We start from the raw sequence: 21,593 nt of genomic DNA on the forward strand, positions 1-21,593 counted from the left end.
AAACCGCACTTTACTCAGAAATAAAAAAAAATCTCAAATTCATGTGGAAGCATAGATGACCCCCAGTAACCAAAACAATCTTAGCAAAATTATGGTGCAGGAGGGACCTCCAGTCACACTACAGCGCCATGCAACAGAAACAGTGGCACTGTCAGAAAACACAGATCAATCACATTCAATGGAATGTTCAAATACAAATTCAAACATGTATGGCTGCCTGAATTTTACAAAGATGCTGGAAGCACAATGATTGAAAGACAGATTGGCACTGGGAAAACTAGATACTTACATGAAAACTAAAATCTCTATTTTTGCATCTGTCCAAAAATGAAATCCAAATGGATCAAAGTATCCAAATCCAAATGTAAAACCTAAAACTCTGAAATTATTAGGGAAAAGGAAAAATATTTTAAATTATAGGTATAAGCCAGAACCTTCTGAAAGAGCTCCAGTTCATCTGGAGTTAAGGGCAATAGACAAAAAATAGGAGCTCATGAAATTAGAAATTGTCTATCCAGTAAAAAGCTTGTTAATTTAGTAAAGAGACAGTCTGTAGAATGGAAAAATATCTTTACAGGGTGTATATCTGAGAGAAAGTGAACATCAGAATATAGAGAACAGAACTACTAAACAGCTAGAGGACAACATAAGTCAATAACTTGGCTAATGAAGTAAGCAGAGTTCACAAAACAGATGCAGATGGCCAGTAAATACATGAACATGTTCAACTTCACTGGAATCAGGTAATTGCAAATCAAAAGCCATTGAAATTCCACCTCACCCCAGTCAGAACTGTACTCAATAAGGAAAGAAATGGCAACATATGTTGGTGAAGGTGTGGGGGTGTGGACAAAAAGGAAGCCTTTACACTCTGTTTTTGGTAATGTAATCTCGGTGGCCACTCTGGAAGTCTGCATGGAGGGTTTTTAAAAGTGAAGAAATACAGCCATTGAAGCAGGACATTCTCCCCAAGCATGGTTGGATACCATAAAAAGCTAAAATGTTATGCTCAGGATGCGAGGCTAAGCACTGCACTCAGGGTCAGCCGCTTTGGACCCAGAGAAGAGCATGTCTGATTGCATGCGGGTTGATGCCCCAGGTCCCGCCTCTGAGAAAAAGGTATCGGACGGGTCTGATGCTCTTTGGGTGGATGACACCTAAATGAACATCTGTACAAAGTCCCAATTTATTTCTAATATCAGAGATCAGACCTCTACTCTTGCCTGATGCGTCTAAAACAAAAAGGGGGAACTGTAGAGAGCTGCGGAATGCTATGCCTTAAAGATGGAGCTGGTTTCCGCCTTCCACCTTCCCGATGGTGAGTGCTCTCTGTCACGAACAACTCCACATTTGGCTAAGGCCGAGGATCTGGCTTGCTTTCATGTATGTGGACCTATCTGCATTGCCCCCGTGGCACGCCTGGGTTGGCTACCCAGAGGCTATTTAAGCTGTGGGCTGGCTTTCCCCGGGGTCCGAGGATTGTTCAATGTTCCTGAATAAACTGCATTAAAAAAAAAAAAAAAGAATAAAAAAAAATAAAAAAAAAAAAAAACAAAAAAAGTGAAGAAATAAATTCATTATGTAAGTGATGAGTATTTTTACCAGAAGACTTCAAGGTCACTATCACAGAGACAGTGTGGTATGCAGTATTCATAGGAGCTAAGTTATGGAACCATCCTAGATGTGCAGCGACGGAGAACGGTAAGAACTCATGGTACAGATACACCTGGACTTTGTTGTCAGCTATTCAGAAGAATAAGGGTATGTCCAATTCAGACTCATAGGCTAACTGGAGGTAATTTTATTAAGTGAATAAAGCCAGTCTCAGATGGTATTTGCATGTTTTTTTCCTCATTTGTGATTTCTAGGTTTTATGTAGATGTGTACAGTATATGTATATATGATCAAAATATGAAATGGCAGGAGAACAAGCGGGACTAACGGGAGGGGAAGGGGATGAAGTCGAGGGCAGGCAAAATGGAGTAGCTAGGTTCAAGATAGACTATATATATTTTCATGAAAAATTAAAATACCCAAATATTTTAAGACACTTTATGATAGACTTTTTGACTAAAATCTCTAGATCCTCCTTTGTTTTATATACACTTTTTAAAAAGCATCTCTTATTAAATGCATGGGAAGTGATGATTTATGCCTCTTATTGCTGGATACAGCACTCATCTCCTTTTGTGAGTGAGCATGTTTTGGGCTGTGAATGAAATCAATCTGAAGTAACAGGAGACTGCAGAGGTTTCACTGTATATGGCTGACATGCATACAGTATCTGTTCTGGTTGGCTTTCTATTGCTGTGATAAATGCCATGACCAAAAACAACTGGGAGAGAAAAGGCCTCATCTGATTGTAGGCCACCATGGAGGGTCATTAGGGCATTAACTCAAGCAGCACCCTGGAGGTGGACACTGAAGCAGAAGCCAGGCACATCTCTGTGCATTCTGTGGGGCTCTAGCTGAGCTGTGGATGATTTGTTGTAGTGGAATTTGTCACTCCTTTTATGAGGTACAGATAGAATGATTACATGTTATTATTGCATTTTCTTGGGAATATAGTAAAATATTATCCTTAGAAAGTCAAGTCCTTTTTGAAAACTTGGAATTAAATTGCCAAAAAGAACTGTTTTTGTTGTAAATACGATTCTTGAAGTTTTATTTTTTCATAAAATAAAATTATAGATAGTTTAGAACTACCCTTATATAATAATGTTTATATTTACATGAGAACTTTAGTGTAAATTTATTATTTCTATACTATCAGAGGCCTTACAAACATTAGTTTATTGAAGTATCTTTTTTTAACTTGTTTTTTATAGTTTTTTTTTCTTTGTGTCCCAGCTGTAACCCCCTCCCTCATTCCTTCCTCCCTCATTTCCTCCCTGCCCCTTTCTAAGTCCACTTAGAGAAGAGGTCCTCCTCCCCTTCCATCTGACCCTAGCTTATCAGGTCTCATCAGGACTGGCTGCAATGTCCTCCTCTGTGGCCTAGCAAGTCTGCTCCTCCCTCTGGGGGTGGGAGAAGATCAAAGAGCCAGCCACTGAGTTTATGTCAGAGACAGTCTCTGTTCCCCTTACTAGGTAATCCACTTGGATACGAGCTGCCATGGGTTACGTCTGAGCGGGGGTTCTAGGTTATCTCCATGCATGGTCCTTGGTTGGAGAATCAGTCTCAGAAAAGACTCCTGTGCCCAGGTCTTACTATCTCTCCCTTCTTTCATATGATTCCTTGCACTCTGCCCAAGGTTTGGTTATGAGTCTCAGCATCTGCTCTGATTCACTGCTAGGTGGAGTCTTTCAGAGGCAGTCTGTGGTAGGCTCCTGTCTTGTTACTTGTTTTTTCCTACTTCCAATGTCCATCTCATTTGTCTTTCTAAGTGAGGATTGGTCATCTTACCCTGGGTCCTCCTTGTTTAGGTTTTTTAGGTGTACAGATTTTAATATGTTTATCCTATCTTATAGGTCTAGTATCCACTTATAAGTGAGTATATACTGTGTGTGTCTTTCTGCTTCTGGGATAACTCACTCAGGATGATCTTTTCTAGATCCCACCATTTGCCTGCCAATTTCATGATTTCCTTGTTTTTAATTGCTGAGTAGTATTCCATTGTGTAAATGTACCATCATTTCTCTATCCCTTCCTCAGTTGAGGGACATCTGGGTTGTTTCCAAGTTCTGGGTATTACAAATAAAGCTGCTATGAACATAGTTGAACAAATGTCCTTGTTGTATACTTCAGCATCTTTTGGATATATGCCTAAGAGTGGTATAGCTGGATCTTGAGGAAGCAGTATTCCTAGTTGTCTGAGAAAGCGCCAGATTGATTTCCAAAGTGGTTGTACTAGTTTACATTCCCACCAGCAATGGAGGAGGGTTCCCCTTTCTCCACAACCTCTCCAGACTGTGTTGTCACTTGAGTTTTTGATCTTAGCCATTCTGATGGGTGTAAGATGAAATCTCAGGATAGTTTTGATTTGCATCTCCCTGATGACTAAGGATGTTGAGCATTTCTTTAGGTGTTTCTCTGCCATTCAGTATTCCTCTATTGAGAATTTCTGTTTAGCTCTATACCTCAATTTTTTAATTGGATTACTTGATTGTTGCTGTGTAACTTCTTGAATTCTTTATATAATCTGGATATAGTGTTGGTGAAGATCCTTTCTGAAGTATCTTTATAATTACTGGTGTCAAGATTATTTGAAATAAAATGAGTCTGGATTCTAGCTGTTCCTACTGTGTCTGGCGAGGTTCATAGGTGCACCTCCATTCCATGGCTAGTTTTAGAAGGGGTTGTTGGTTTAATTATTAGATGTCTCATAGTAAGTTTCTGGAAAAGTGAGAGTAGAGATGCTTTCTTCACAGGAAACTGATCATTGCTGCTGTGTCATTGTGTGATGTACTAAATCCTCACGGCTCATTCTCCAAGCACATGGAAAGGGCTTACTTAATAGAGTGGACCTGGAGAGATGATTCCTGATTCTTGGAGAGAGATTTTTAGTTAACTAGTTTCTACATGAATCTACATCACCTCTCTGTTTATGAGAGTTCAGCTGTTCCTGACTGTTATGCACTGTGTTGAGCTTTGTTCTAGGATTACTTCCTGTAGTATTAGCTGGAGGAACAGTGATTGCCCACAGAAAACCTTCAGGATTGAGCCGACCCACCACTCCATCCTGCCGCCCTTCCACTTGTGGGGATTTCTGTCCCAGCAAAGTCTTAGGAATAGAGGTTTGGAGGTTAACTGACTTTGTTGTATGCAGCAATGAGGGGCAGGATAGTTATGAAATTGAATTAGTGATCTTGGTGAATGATTCATTGTATTTGAGAGTCAGGGGGAGAGGAGGGGTCTAAATGATTCCCATATTTTTTGTTTGGATATCTTTGGAGAGGATTCTGTGACTGTATATGTTAAGGGCTGTAACTTCAGTTCTGCACATCCTAAATGTGAGGCGTTGGACTGTTGAGAAAGTGGTGTGGGGAAGTGGGTGAGTGTATATGGGTAATGATTTACTTCATGCAGAGACCTAAGCTGTAAGAAGTTGTAACACACAAAGTTGAAATAATTGGTGCACATTAGATTTCCTGTGCACAACAGGAAAGAGAGAAGTATGTAGCTTTAGAAAGCACTGCCATTTGTTTGGAGGAAGTTGTGGCCAAAGTGGAAGTGGAAATAGGTCATAGAAATGACACATTTCATCCTACAGCCTTTCCAAAGCACTTCTAAGACCAGATGTGGATTTTAGAATATTTAAAAAAGATTGTTTCTTAAGTGCTTGTTTCAGCTTAGATGCTGCATGGCAGCTTTCTGGGTGAGTGGACTGTCTATCCAACACTAGCATTTACTCTTCTCTTTCCCAAGATGGCTTCTTTACAAGGCTATATAGGTGAGCTACAGTCTGTGGGACAAACACCTAATAAAGAAGTTTACGTGAATTACTTTCAATCATTAATAGTATTAGTTGTCTTATTTTGCAAAGAACATGTACAAAATATTCATTATTGTCCATTGGTATTTTGATCTAGATAATTTCATATTCTAGTTCATTCTTTTTGTTATTTGTTTTTATCTTTGACACATGTTAACAATTGTGATTTTTTTTGTGTGTGAGCATAATATATTTTCATTAAAATATTCTGAAACTTTTTTTTTCTTGGTTTAGGAAATTTTTGTAGAACTAAATTTTTTTAGTAGCACAAGAAACTTATCTCTGGTTTGTGATCAGCAGTATGGTAAACCTAAGTAATCTATGAACACATATCTAGAAGTAACTGTTTGTGTGTGTGTGTGTGTGTGTGTGAGAGAGAGAGAGAGACAGGAGAAAGGAGAGAGAAGTAGAATATAAAACCTCATAGTTATTTTTAATATATGTAGATTTTCAATATAAGTATGATTTTCAATTATCACTTATTAAAATGACTCAAGGAAAAAAGCTGAGTCCATTTTTTTCTCTCTTTAACCCCTCCCCTTTTATAACTTTAGTTTATAATGCACCTGTAATTAAGGAGGAAACCACATCCTCGGAACTCGATAGGACTTGAGCTATTGATCTGTGTGCACCCTGCCTAGCCTGTCAGGGGAGCGCAGTCAGCAGCGGAGCTGCTCTGTCACTGACGTGAGCGGAGAGGATGGTTTTTTCTATACTCTTTATACACTTGTCTATAGACCTGCTGGCTGGTTGAATTTTAAAGAGTGAAGAGGTTTAAAGACTTGTCCCCTGAGGGACGCTACTGCCAGTTGGGAAGCGAGCTGAGGCTGTTTGCAGAAGTGTGTTGCATGCATGTTGCTTATGGAAAAGAGGGGGTGTTTGTGAAAGATTTAGCAAGTAAATGAGAGGCTGCCTTCTTAATTTGAGCATTAAAATTTATGTGAAATATACAGCTAATTTACATATATTCTGAGGTAGAGATTGACTCTGAATATGTTACATTTTTCTGAATTATATGGGTAATTTTGAAGGAGTTTATCTTACCATTGTAGTTGTAGTAACCATGGGTAAATGGCTTCATGTTGTGTGACAAAAGATAACGACTAAGCAACAATAAAATGAAAACAACTGTCCTCATTTCAAATAAGCTGTTTTTCAGTAATTTATTTCATGTCTAGTGACTTCTTTAATAACATTTAGCAAAATATTATCAAGAGTAAAATAACTTTCTCTAAACATGGGCCTGTGTTCAAACTTTTAATGGTATACATTCATAAGAAAGTCTGATTCTCACCCTAAGGCTTGAAGGTTTTTTTTTTTGTTTGTTTGTTTTTTTTTTTTCCCTTAATATGATGCTTTTCTTTCTGCTTTTGTGAGTTAGTTCTCTTGATACTTTCTTAAGTATTGCTATTGGATTTCTACAGTATTTTATTTTTAACTGATAATTGTAGTGTATATTTTTAAAAGGTAAGAAATTCTGCTTAGAAATAGTCAGTACTGTATTTCCATAGAAGGTTCTTACATTTGGATCTGTCTCATTTTACTAGATTTTAGTTGTTTTGGTAAATGGCATTTGTGGAAGTGTTGGCTTAGCTTAAATATTTGCTCCTTTGCTTCCTAACAGGAATTGTGTTCAGTTTTTGCACCTGTCTAAGATGCCCTACTTTAATTTGTAATTATAGGTAGAACTTTAGGCTCAGTTAAATTTTAGTGTATTACTCAGCTGCATCAAAGTAGGTCTCTTATTTTTCCAACTGTCTGACTGTTGTTTGAATTTTATTGTAATTTTAAATAAATATTATCTCTAAATTTTAATGAGATTATCATCTGTTTTAGTAAAACATTGATTTTAAGTACTTACTATTTTAATATTTAGCTATATTATAAGAGACTTATTTTAGTATACACATTTAGGAGGGCTCTTTGAAATGAATTTAGCACCGAGTATTTAAAGATGTAAATGTATGTTTCACACTCTATACAAAGTCTTATAATTTTTTTTTGTAGTTTTTAAAATACTATCATATGGACATTCAGAATTGTCAGAGCTTTTAGTAATTTATTCTGCTGCCAACTTCATTCCCTTTCTCTGCCTGCATTTTAATTGAAACAACATTTGTATTTTTGAGGCAGAATCTGTGAAAAGTCCCTGTGGCTAGCCTGTGGTACAAGCAGCAGCAGACACAGCTTGCCCATCTGGCGCCTTGCTCCTTGTGAGATCCATATGGCCTTGTTGAAGGGACCCCAGCAGGGCTGCGGAGGGCGTTAATACCCCTCCGGCCAGGCCGGTCCCTCCTGGGGCTTCCGGGCATTGTCAGCACAATCTGCTAAAGCGCACTCTTAATTCCTTTTTAATAATCAATTATTTCAGTCTGAGAATCTGTGCCTTTGTCTTAAAAATACTTCACCAGCTCCTTGAAATTGTCTCAAAAGTTTTAACTGCATCTTTAAAAATATTCTAAAGCATCCTCTTTCTTTTGAATTTTCATTTGTAGGAAGTTCTGCAGAGCGTGCCCAAGTTCTGTTTTCCCTTTGACGTGGAAAGGTATAGTATAAGTTAATAATTAAGATAACTTTATTCTTCCTTTCTTAGCACACATTTCAAAAACATTAAATATACATTTTAAGAAAATGGCATATACCTTTATTCTTCTGTGCAAACCTGGGAGATGTGAGATTCAGAATTAGATAATGTGGACCGTGACAAAACCTTTCAGATTATTCCATGTTTTACTTCCTCCTCCATGTCCAGCATGGTGGTCTTAAAGTGACACTGGCTACAGGTTATATTTCTCCTCCTTATTCTTCAGGTATAGACTGTGAGCACTAGCAGAAAAAAAAAAGTTATTGGTCTTTAATCAGACCTTCAGATGTTCCTTTAAAACTAGACCTTTCCCTGCTTTCCTTCCCCGTTCATCCTAACTGGAAGAGCGTCTGTGTGATGTTGTGAGCTCACTGCTAGTTTTCTCCCAGAAACAGTGTCATAGAACCTGCTACTGAGGGTGGCTGTGGGAAACTAATGCACTAGCTTTGACAGCTTCATTGTGTTTATATTTCACTGCGAACACTAAATGAACTTGTGTGCAGTTACAATTTAATATGGTAGAAATCTCTTTGGACATAATGACATTTATTGGTTTTCATATGACTTATCACTATTATTAGTTATATTTTAAGAAGCTACTAAAAAGTTTTTAAAATAAAAATTACTTTATGCCAGGCTTGGTGATGCACACCTGTAGTCCCAGCACTCTGAGAGGCAGAGGCAGGCGGATCTCTGTGAGTTCGAGGCCAGCCTCGTCTACAAAGTGAATCCAGGACAGTCAGGACTACACAGAGAAACCCTGTCTCGAAGAAAACAAACAAACAAATAACAACAACAACAAACAAACAATTATTTTAGGAAGAAAGTATAAAATAAAGGAAAAAAATCCAAGAAGATATTATAAATCTTGAACACCAGAAACATATTAATCACTGGAGGATTGATTTGAAGTATTCAAAACTAGAAAATGCACAGTCCATTTAGATGTGTCCTTGCCCCAGCCATTTCAGTATGTACCTGTTCAATAACTGGTATTTTGTGACAAAATAATTTACACTTTTAGAACGCTGGTAGTAATTTATTTAACTTTTCAAAATACATATGACTTTTAAGACCAAAATGTATATGTCATCAATATTTTATTTTGGGACAAAGAACATGAAGTTCAATTGGGGTTTTATGAGCCAGTATCTGGAAATATGCTAATGCATTTTAAACAGAGTTAAGCATTTTGTCTAGTGATTTATACCATCCCTATGCTGAAGTGTGACATATAATTTGGTCTCTTTTATTTATTTCAAAATCAGGTAAAGTAATTACAGAGCAAGTAGGCTTCCTTAGTAGAAAGTGTATTCTTTTGAGCTGATGTTTGAATATGCGCCTTGTTGATAGCTTTAAAAGGCAATGCTAAGAAAAATTCCTATCGTGCTTGGTGTGGTGTACGGTGGGTGAAAGTGTCAACAGAAGAAGCAAATCAGTATGATGGTGGTCACCCTTAGAGCATGAAGTAGCACAATTTGCTATCCAAGCAGTTAAAAATTTGGAAAAATAGGATACTGTAGAGAGATAGGCTAGAGGTAAGTGCAGAGACAGAATCTGTTGATTCTTCTGCAGAGGGAGTAACCTAACCTTGGCTCCAACCTCATGAAGTATTTTTATGGGTAACTTAATCTTCTGAAAATATAGGATGAACTTTGATTTCCAAGTGAGACATTTGATTATGGTAGCATACTCTACCCCTGAGCTGTTAGGACTTACTGTTGTGCTCGACTCATAACTCCTGAGTTGGTTTACAGATCATGCCTCTTCTAGTTATTGAATATCAGTTCAGCTTCTAAAGCCAGTACTGGAAAGGTGAAACCCATGTCAAGTACTCGTCTTGCCTTTTTATCTACAAGAAAATGAGCACAGACTTAATACTATGATGTTGTTATACCTTAGGGCGTCTCAGAATCAAGTTGGACAGCACTTTACCTTCGTTCTGACAGATATTGAAAGTAAGCAGAGGTTTGGGTTCTGCAGACTCACATCAGGAGGCAGAATCTGTTTATGTATTCTTAGGTGAGTAATTATAATCACAACGTGGCTGGAAATACATTTTCCTTCTTTTCTCCTTCATCATGCTCAGGATTCCAAAAAAGTCACAACAAAGCAGCTTTTTATACTTTATTTTCTCTACTTGTTCGGTCTAAATCCAAGAAAGTTGAGAAAGGATTTCTCTTCTGTTCCATATACAGAATAAATTGTTTACAGTAACATATTATATATTAGAATTTTTCTTAAAAGAACTAAACATTTTAAAGATTAGGTATTATGGATTTATTACTGAAAATTAAATATTAACATATGAGTAGTGGTATGTGTAAATAGAATAACACTTAATAAAGTCAACGCATGCGCTCTTCTGTCATTGATGCACACGTGACTTTTGTGAATGAACTGCTGTTTTAAAGCAAAAATTGCAAACTTGTGTTTGCAGAAGAAGCTAGAGAGTTTTGTTAGGCTCCTGGGTATTTTAAAATATTTAAAAGATGTGTTAACCTTACACATTTTAGGAAGTTTTACACAAGAAGTTCCTAACTTCTTTTTAGAAATAGAGGTATTTGCTAATTACAGATCTTACCTATCCCAGTAGAAACAATAAGCTGGAATAAATGGGTTTTAGTTATGTGATGATCTTGCTAGATTGCATAGTGTCCTTCTGCACAGAACTGTGATTGGAGTTGTTTGCAGTTGAAAAAGAAGCATTTAAACTTAGTTCCTGTAAGATGTCAGTGGTGAAGGAAGAACCCAGATGTAGCACATAAAGAGTAGAATTCTTTACTATTTCACCGTAGATACTGGTAGTCTGGAATACTTAATAAAGTATAGTAAAATACTTCAGTAAAATAGTAAACAATAGTGATAGAAATGATAATACCACTCAAATTACAGATCAACATTTCATGAGGAAAACCTTGTATAATAGCTACTTTTCTATTTCTGCGATACAACACCATGACCAAAGCAACTTATTGAAGAAAGACTTTATTTTGGGCTTATGGTTTCAGAAAGATGAAAGTCCATCAGATCATCATGGCATCATGGCAGCAGACAGCCGGCACGATGGCAGGAACAGCTGAAAGCTCATATTCCAAGCCGTAAGCAGGAAATCAGAGCGCCAACTCAAATGGTGCCAATGTTTTTAGTGCTCAAAGCCCACCCCTAGTGACATACTTTCTCCAGCAAGGCCACACCTCGTAAGACTGTCAGGACAGCCACCAACTGGAAACTGAGTATTCAAAAGTATTTAGATCCCTAAACTATGGGGGCATCTCATTCAAACCATCATACCATGGTATAAAATTGATGGCCCCTCAGTTCATTTGCTATCGAGCTGAATTTGTCAGTCCCTGATAGTCATGTATGGTAGTGCATACCTATAATAGTAACACTTGGAAAGTGAAGCAGGAGGATTGCAAATTTGAGGCTAGTCTCTATATAGTGAGACCTGAGATTTAATAAAAAATATTTCAAACAAATGTTAGAGCTGAAGATTCTACCGTTCCTTATTATTTTTGATGACCCATTTGAAAAAAAAGTTATAGACATTATTTGTTTAGATTTGCATCTACATTCAGTAGTTTACCCAATTACCTTCAAATTGAATTTCTGATACTATTTATAATTAAAGAGTTTGAACTGTTCCCTGTTTTTAACTCAAAGTATTTTTAATGTATTGAACCTGTTTCTAAGCCAAAATAATTATTGAATACTCACCATACTTTATATAGATTTCTTATAATTTTTAAATTAAGAAAAGCTATCAATATTTTAAAATTTATGTAAAATATGAAATGTATTTCTTGTTAAATGATTGAGAAAAATATGTAATGTATATGTATTTGTAAGCCAGTTGTCATTAATTTGTAGAAGTTATTTTTTTTAACTCAAACTTGTATATTTGGACTCCTGACTTACCTGCAAAAATGTGGTTATATTATAAATGAACAGTAAAAACATGTCAATTAGATAGCCTTTTAGTGAGCATCATTGGTTATTTGATTTTTATTAAAGTACTCTTTTATATTTAGTCTCTTTTTGATTGTTTGCCAGTGATTTTGGTGGGTAGGGAATACGATGAGTCATATATGGTGAGACATCCTGGAGAAAACTTTAAGTGTTTCAGCCTTCATGGACAGTCTCCATATTTGTCCTTCAAAGTCAGGGCATCACAGTGGTCTTTGAGAACAGTTAATTTATAGAACTATTAAACCGTAAATAGGGAATGTAATGATTGTAAAAACTTACTCAGAATGTTGCTGTATTAAATGAACATATTTAAGTTGTATTCATATTTGTTTTCTTTTTAAAAATTCATTTATCTATTTATTTATGTATTTATTACAATGTATTCATTTTTTTACCTCAGCTGTAGCCCCCTCCCTCATCTCCTCCCAGTTCTACCCTTTCTCCCACATTTATGTTTTCAAAAATAACTTGAAGTCTAATCTGAAAAGACTTACGGCGGTTTGGTGCTAGGTTGGCCACTCTGAGTGGTGGTACTCTACCATCATGAAAAACATTGGAAGGAATGATAAAGCTTTACATATTCTGGGAAAATACTCTTTACTTTAATAATGTATTATAGTGATGAAAGCCTTTGTTTACCTAACCTGAAACCTTGAAACCTTAGAGACTGGTGTGCTTGATCCCACAATGATGGTACACACACACACACACACACACACACGCACGCACACACACACACACATACACATATACCATATATATAAAATATAAGGATACATATATATATTTACATATGTATACCATATATATAAAATAGAAGGATACATATATATATTTACATATGTATACCATATATATAAAATAGAAGGATACATATATATATTTACATATGTATACCATATATATAAAATAGAAGGATACATATATATATTTACATATGTATACCATATATATAAAATAGAAGGGAAATTTTAAAGTAAATGCATGTAATGAGTCAGTAGGAATGGATTGAGAAGCACTCGAGTAGGCTTGACAGCCACTTTATAGTAAGCATCTACTAAGGAGAACAACTGGCCAAGTTTCCAAGGAGCTCACCCAAAGAGGAAATGTGAACAGTTGGTCTTACTGAGGAAAAAATGAGTGCATTCAGATGGGGAGTTGCCCATCATGGTGGGGCATTCCTGTGATTGTAGCAGTTAGGAACCGGAAGCAGGGGGATTGATGGCTTTAGTCCACAGTGAGACCTTGTTTCTCATTACTGCCCCCAAATCACAATGTATTTTTAATTATCTTGAAAAGACATGAATGTTAGATTATATAGTCTTTGTAAGATTATCAAGGTAAAGGAAATTTGATAATATCAGAATTTTGAGGTTTCTTGTTTCTGTAGTTTTAGCTCTTGGATTCTTCCAGAGTGTGTAAAAATGTATCAGCAGTGTTCATGGTAACGAGCTTTAAAGAAGCAGAAGATATTTAACACTCAAAGAGAAAACCTGCTATTCTTATTCTGCTAAGTGTACATGGTATTACGATGACTCTTAATTACTGACTACTATACCACAGATAAGTGCATCTCCTAGCCTTCATTAGAGAATCTTTTTATTCAGTAAGTGGAAATTAGAGTAGAGATTTCTAAGTGGTCAACATGGAGGGAATAAGTGATGGTACATGTGTATTGCACTCGTGGCCACCCCAAGGCTCAAGGATTGTCATGGAAGAGGGGGCTAAAGAAATTGTCCAAGCCAGAGCTGGTAGGTGACTACAAAGAAACAATGTTTTCAAGGCATAACAGGGTTGCTGCATCTAAGAATTCATAGTGATTTTGACAGTGTGTATATGAAGAGTGCAAACACAAACCAGATAAAAATCTCTGCATGAGTGGTGAGCTGGGCAAAAAGTGCAGCCCTTTGCTGGGTAACTGTTGATAATTCATAGCTTCTGGAGAGGGGAATTCAAATTCTTTAAGGGTGTGACTCCTGGTGCATATCCTGACCGTTCTCTCCGAGGTGGACCCTGCTCCAAAGAATATTTAGCAACACATACTCGAGTGAATAGAGTAAACAATGAGAGCACAAAGACGGGTAGGTGTGGGTGTGAGGGCGGGTCTGGGAAGAGTTAGGGCTGGAGGACACATATGAATATGTATCAAAATATGAATGAATATGATCCAAATACATTATATGAAATTCTCAAAGAATTAAAGAAAAATATTATTAAAAATAGTTTTATGGAAAGAGCATACCAGTTGGCTATTTAATACCAAATTATCAGACCTAAAAAAACACACATAAAAGTGACATTATATAGACTGATCACGTTGTACTTATGTAATTAGGAATATAAATATATCTGTGTAATAACAATTAATGAAAAAAGAGGCAATAGATTTTACAGAGATCCAACAGGTATATATGGAAGAGTTTAAAGGAAGGAAAAGGGAGGAAGAAATGATGTAATTATAGTTGCAAAAAATAAAAGAAATATTGTAATATTATAAAATAGAGTCATGCAGGATTTTACTGGTCTAGGATTCTAAGATGCTATAATTATGTAGATAGATGATTAACTACAAATAAAAACTTTATTTGTTCTGTGAGAATGAATAGAATGCATCCAGATTTATTTTGTCAGGTAAATATATATGGTGTATTTTCAGGATGGGAAGTTATCTTACTGTTGTGTGCTGCATTGGACAGCAAGCTACCTACTGGCCACCGCACTGCAGCAGAATTGAGAACAGAAACAGGGCAGCTGTGATCTATGCCCTTCGAAGTTTAAGATCAGGATGTGATAAGTGACCTCTGAAAGAAAAAGAACACATTGAAGGGGTGACGATGACAGTTAGGAGCCCAGATGTTAGTGCTTTCCCCTCGTTTTCATATAGCATAGTCATACGAGAAATGTTTTATTGGTTGAAAAATGTGTTAGATATTTCTAAAGTTCTTAGTACCTTGAAGCAATACTTGCTAGATTTTATACTGTATGCTTAGAATGTACTAGAAAAAAGTTTGGGATAATACAAACATTTAAAGCTCAGAGTAAGCAATGATGTGTGTGGAAGGAGCCAGGGCGAGAAGAGTAACCACACAGCCTTACAGTTTCTCAGACTCCTTTGTCACAGGCTTCCAGCTGGTGAGCAAGGAGCTCTTCTGATGATGACTAGGTTCTGGAGAAGCTGTAAGGAATATTTACAGTCAGGTTCCAAAGCCTTTGACTTAGAACGCTTGTACTTAATACAGCTGAAACTTACTGAAGAACCTGACAAAATGATTTTGTCAACAAGTTGCAGAGCATCCACACAGGCCTACCAAACAAAACAAAGACAAAGACAACAACAACAACAACAACAAAAAAAACAAAGCAAAACACAACAGAAGCCATTTGTATTTGTGACACATAATGCTTTCATTGTGATTTAAGTTTCAGCCTTATTTCCATATTACCAAAGGTGTATTTATATGTTTTTGTGCAGTTTATCAAGTTAGAGGATTAACTGCCAGTATGTATAATTTGAAAAATCCCCAGGTATCTTTAAAGTAGTTCATAAGAGCTCCTTTAACTTTCATAGTCTCCTGTGCAAGTGGCCAGAGATACGGTGCATGGTCAATCTGACAGTTGATCACTTTATTTCCTGCTTCCTTGATAAGTTGGAACTGCACACATACTGCACACTACTAAAACCATTTTTTGCTTTTCTTCTAGAATTATGTTATCAAAATAGTAGTCACTTCATGTGTTTTTAAAATTTCTATTAATATTGTACTATTTTTTAATATTGAAATGACAGTTAATTTAAAGCCCGTGTGTCTGTCTGAGTTCTTTTTTGTGAAGTGTCTGTCTGGGGTTAACAAGATTTCAAAGCTCTCCTCGGAGATCACTAACCTTATTGCTCGTGTTTAGAATTGCTTTCATATGCTAGCAAAGATTCAAGAAATACTCTTCCACCTCTAATTTCATTAACAAAATTTTACAACTATAAAAATGTCGCCAAGGGTTCAAAATGAAATACTCTAATGAGGAAGGCAGATTTATGTTTAAGGCTTTTGTAGCCCCCTTTGCTACCTGTAACTCATACCAAACTTGAAGGCTTCACCCTCTTCCTTTGGACAAATCCCCTAGAAGCAGAATGTTTCAATTTTACACATTTTGTGTCAATTTTCTAGTGGACAAACAGCCTCCAGACATGAGAGGCCTTCCTAGGGAAAGGAAGGCAGTCTCCTTGGTTTTACTTGATTGCTGGGCGTCAGGCTCCTGCTGGCCACTCAAACTGGTGGCAGCTGCTGGACCATTTGATAAAAAGCATTTCCTTTCCTTTATTTAACCTTTGACTTTTGAATGTAAAACTTTTACAACTCTATGGTGGAAGTCCAAGTGTTGGGAGTCTTTTGACTCCACCAGAGGAACTCATGATTTTGTGTATGTGTCTGTCTTTTGCCTGTTGTCTTCCTTGGAAATTTAGGGCATAATATTACGGTTACACTTTAGCCTCTTAGTTTTAGAAGAGTAATTTGTTTTGTTTCTATATTTACCAATCTGTAACAGTCATGCAGTTTGTTGATGAGGTTACATTTTCACTTTTAAAATACTCAAACAAAAAAGCAGATGTTTTCCCCTACATGTTTGTTGAATGTTTTAACTTCCTTGCATTCTTGTGGTTGGCATATAAAAATCAACTTTTAAATATGTTTGGAAGTATGAAAAAATAGGGGAAAATTTTAAGTTACTGATAACTTAATCAGTTTAAGAGCTTATATGTTAGTGAAAATTACTTTGAATATATATTGCTTAGAAATTATACAAGAAACTACAAAAACCAACCAAATAAAAAGTCCCAAAACTTCAAACCTGTGATATTTCTTGCCATTGAAGGTATACATGATTTATAATACTTATTTTATGTGCGTGTTCTATTAAAAATTTTAGGCAAAATGCTTTTCTTAAGAAGGGGCTGTTATTTATTTTACCACAAAAATGTGAAATAAAATATTTTTAAAACATTGGAATTATTTCACTCTTTGTGCTCTATCAGAAAATGGAGTTAGAGGTAGTAATTTCTGTTGAGCACTTGCTTCCTATTATGAGTTGTGAATTTAGTTTCCTTCAGGGATCAGTCGGGTAAGAGCCCTAAGTGAGAAGTAGGTTAGGTGCCTTATACGAGGTTGAGGAAAGCGCAGTGCTCACAGCAACGCGTGGCACAGAGGAGCACCTCTCAGCGCTAGGCTTTTGTTAGTGCAATATTGTGTGGCTAGAGCCCAGGTCTTATGACTTCTAGAGGAACAAAACACCCAGAGATTTTTCCGTTGCATTATCTGAGACTTAGAAACTGCCAGTTTACTAGATTAAGCACAGCCACAGAATTGCTGGTGTAGAAACAGAGCCCTGTTGGCTGGCTGCAGCTGCAGATGGCCAGCCTGCAGCCTCAGCGCTAGATGCTTCCTATTTTGGCACAGAAAATACCTTTGTTTTCTCATGTTCTTAGGAGCATATCTGGGTGCTTACAGACTATTTTCACTTAGATATGAGTGCTATTTTTTTTTTATTAAAAAGTGATAATGATTTATGGCAACGAGCAGTTAGTCACTGAGAACCAGCGCATGCTCTCACTTGGTTCTTTGTGGTAATGTACATGCTGATGTGTCAGGAAATGATCTTGCAGAAATCTGAGTTTGTCTTAGTATTTCGAACATATATTATGTATAGAGAAAACGGTTGCCTTGATAATGTCATTATGAATATTGTGCTTAGGCTTGTGCATTGACACATATGGATTTATGCTACCTTTATTATGTTGCAGGCTATGTCCTTTCTAAAAATTTTAGCAATGTGAAGAACATACAACCTATCAAACCTAGAATTGGCAGGGATTACCAAATTGTTAGACAAATCACTTAATAGATCTGAGTAATTTTCACCTTCCAGGTGGGCTGTAGTTTGAAATTTATAAAAAGTAATGCTATGAATATCAAACATGTATTTGACCTTTCTTTTTTGCTTCAATGGATAGAGCTATGTAGATTATTTAACATTAAGCAGGGGCTCAGTATCCCAGCATTTGGGAGGCTGAGTCAAGAGGGTGACCACTTTAACACCAGACTAGGGTACATAGCAAGGGCCATTTCCAAAAGAATTAAAAGCTGAAAACAGATTGACTTGTTGCAATTTATTCAACCGTCTGTATTGGAACAGGAACACATATGCTCAGGCAGTATGAGTAGAATGGTCATCCTAAATTAGCCATTTGGCAGCCTTGTCACCAGGAATAATTTGTCGTATCTTAGTATATTCAGACTATAATGATTATAATGATTGAATGAGCAAGTTCATATAAAATACGTAACATTTGGTTTAATGTATCTTTAGTGCTTTATTTTCAAGTTGTACTTCCTATAGTGACAGCACAGATTTTGTGATTCTTAAATTCTGACTTTTTCACTCAGTGGACTTAGTATTGCCCTGAGTTACACTCCCCAAACAAACATAAAGCAAAGCAAGCCTGGAAGAGGTCTGAGAATACATTATAAAGGTAAACCTTGTTTTGTTTTGTTTTGTAAACCTTGTTTTTAAGTGTCAGCCTGTTGTAGACAAAGTCAGTCTGGTATCAGGATGAACTACTGTGAAAGGTAGTATTTTTGGATACACACAAAACATTTTATAAATATATGTGTATTACATATATAATATACATATATGGATATTCCAAAAACCTATAGTAAGAACTTTGAAAAATTTAGATGTATTCTAAATATGAAGATAACAAATATTACTTATTAAATAAATTATTAAATTATTTTTATCATTTACAAAAATAAGTCAATAGTCCTATTAGGTACTTAATGAAAACTGAGTTCTGATTTATCTTCACAATTTGAAAATAAATTGAGAGTGGAAGCTAAACAATAAAAAAACACTAGTGCAACAGGAAAGCAAGACAATTTAATGGACTACTCAGGTATTTGGTCTATGAAAAAGAATATTACTTAACTTTATAAGGGCTTATACTTATGAAATTATATTTTTTATTTTCACAGTAGCCTAGGAAAAAGGAAATGTAACCACTTGAAATGAAAACTTTTATTTTTTTCTTTTTAGTACTTGAGAACAGTTAGGTAAGAATTTTTCTTACCTGGACACATATATTTGAGGGATGTGACATATGAAATTTCCTGAAATAGTACTTTTCTCTAGACTGATAAAAGTTGAAGTGTGAGTATGAAGTTAAAAACAAATGGAGGTATTCTATTCTTAAACTACTATGTGTCTTGATAGAAGAAGAAATTATTTATTTTTCTTTTAATGAAAATATTTTTTCATTTAATATATCATGATTATGGGTTCTCCTCTCTCTGAGACTCCTCCCAGTTCTTCATCTTCCCTCCTATCTGGATCCATCTTCTTTTTGTCTCATTAGGAAACAAACAGGCACCAAGGGATAATAATAAACTAATAATATAATATAATAATACATAAACCAAAAGCAAACGTTAGAATAGGATGAAACAAACAAAAGGAAAAGACTCCAACAACCGACACAAGAAACAGTATAGATGCAGAGACCTACTCATTTGCCCACTCAGGAATCATACCCAAATATAAAGGCAGAAGGCGTAATTATACACAAAAGACCTGTAGGGTAAAAAAAAAGGAAAGAGAAAAAAGAATTTAAACAAACAAGCAAACAAATAACCAAGAGAAGAAAAGAAGAGGAGAAAAAGGAAGAAAACAAAGAGAAGGAGAAAGACAGACTGTGATGGCTGAGCAAGATTTTGATCTGTGAATATAGCAGGTCATTAAGAATCCTTTTTATCACTACTTTTTCTCCTTTTTTTGCTTTCTTTTCCTTCATTCTTTTCTTTCTTTTTTTTTTGGGGGGAGGACATTAATATTTGTCTTAACTTAGGTTTCTGGCCTATTTAGTCTCAGGTTCTATTTAGGTCAAGTGTTGAGCGTGGCTTCCATCTTATTGAGTGGGCTTTAAATTATATCAGATATTGGTTGGTTACTTTCATAAGCTCTGTGCCACCTTTGCACTAGCATGTTTTGTAGGTAGGGCAGAAACCATTGTAGATCAAAGTGTTTCTAGTTGCATTGGTGTTTACATTTCTCCTTTGGTAGCATGTAGAGTACTTTTCAGCACCAAAATACTCTAATGCCCATAGGAGTGAGGACTCTAGCTAGGCTCCAGCTTGGCTTCTCAATGTTCAGTGAGTTGTGTAGGTATTGTCTTCAGCAATAGGGCCTTGCTGTCAGTTTGGGGGAGAGCAGCCTTGGAAACAGCCTTGGTTGTTTGGGGTTTCACATGAGATCCCTTTGGCATACAGCTCAATTAAATGTATCCCATTGCTGGCACTGGAAGCTTCATTTGGTGACAAGAGATGTCCAGTTGGGGCTGTCTCCCCTTTTATTTGGTGGTTTCATATAGTTCACCTTCATATAGTTCACCTTCAGATATGCATGTGTTTTAGGAAACTTCTCCTATATTATGTTTCCATGATACCCCTACACTGGCCAGAAATTTTAGCTGCCTTTCTGCATATTCTGTGCATCTCTCTCTTCCTTCCCTCATTCTGATTAATTCCCTATTTCCCATTCATTCTTTTCCCCTACCCTCTGTCCATCCATAATTATCTATTCTGTTTCTATATCCTAGGGAGATCTATCCATACCCTCTAGTCTCTTACTTTATTTCTAACCTCTGTGGTTCTTGCTTCATTGACTGAACAGTTAATATCCCTATATAAGCAAATAGATATCATATTTGTGTTTCTGGATCAGAGTTACTCAGGATGATTTTTTCCCTAGTTCTAGCCATTTGCCTGTGAATTTCATGTAATTAAAAATAGCTTAGTAATAATACCCCATTGTGTATATGTACCATATATTCTTTACCCATTCATCCACGGGGAGACATCTGGGCTGTTTTCAATTTTGGGCTATTATGAATAAAGGAACAGAAAGTGGCTCTGTAGTAGAGTGTAGAGTCCTTTTGTCCAATGCTCAAGAGTAGTATAGCTGGACCTTGAGACAGGTGGATTGTCATCTTCCCGAGGCTCCACCACAGTGGTTTCCATAGTGGCTGTAAAGTCTATACTCCCAACAGCAATGGATGAGTGTTCCCTGTATTCCATATCGTTGCCAGCATGAACTGTCATTTGGCTTACTGATCTTAGCCATTCTGACAGGTGCAAGATAGAATCTTAAAGTCATTTTGATTTGCATTTCCCTGATGGCTAAGGGTGGTGAACATTTCTTTGTGTTTCTCAAACTTGAGAATTCTGTTTAAATCTACGCACCAGTTTTTTAAAATTATTATTTGTTTTCTTGATATCCACGTTTTTGAGTTCTTCATATATTTTGGATATTAGCCCTTTGTTAGATGTATAATTGGTAAAAATCTTTTTCCAGTCTGTAGCCTGTTGCTTTTTCCAGATGACAGTGCTCTGTGCTGGGCAGAAGCTTTTCAATTTCATGAGGTCCTGTTTATTAACTGTTAGTCTCAGTGTTGGTGCTAACAGTGTTCTGTTCACAAAGTCTTCTTCTATGCCGATGAGTTCAAGGCTATCCCCTACTTTCTCTTCTATCCTGTTTAGTGTGTCTGCTTTTATG

The 21,593-nt window shown here is 36.3% G+C and overlaps 1 protein-coding gene across 3 annotated transcripts in view; it reads left to right on the forward strand.

Moving 5' to 3' along the window:
* The window catches only part of Dennd1b (DENN domain containing 1B), a 235,996-nt gene that overhangs the window by 74,435 nt on the left and 139,968 nt on the right, over positions 1-21,593 (forward strand). For all 3 annotated transcript variants that reach the window (XM_060364394.1, XM_021649456.2, XM_021649457.2), the window contains exons 4-5: positions 7,930-7,979; positions 9,921-10,040. In XM_060364394.1, coding sequence (XP_060220377.1) covers positions 7,930-7,979; positions 9,921-10,040 — 170 coding nt within the window. The remainder of the gene's footprint in view (positions 1-7,929; positions 7,980-9,920; positions 10,041-21,593) is intronic.

This window comes from Meriones unguiculatus, chromosome 11 (genome assembly GCF_030254825.1).
Source record: "Meriones unguiculatus strain TT.TT164.6M chromosome 11, Bangor_MerUng_6.1, whole genome shotgun sequence".
NCBI lineage: Eukaryota > Metazoa > Chordata > Mammalia > Rodentia > Muridae > Meriones > Meriones unguiculatus.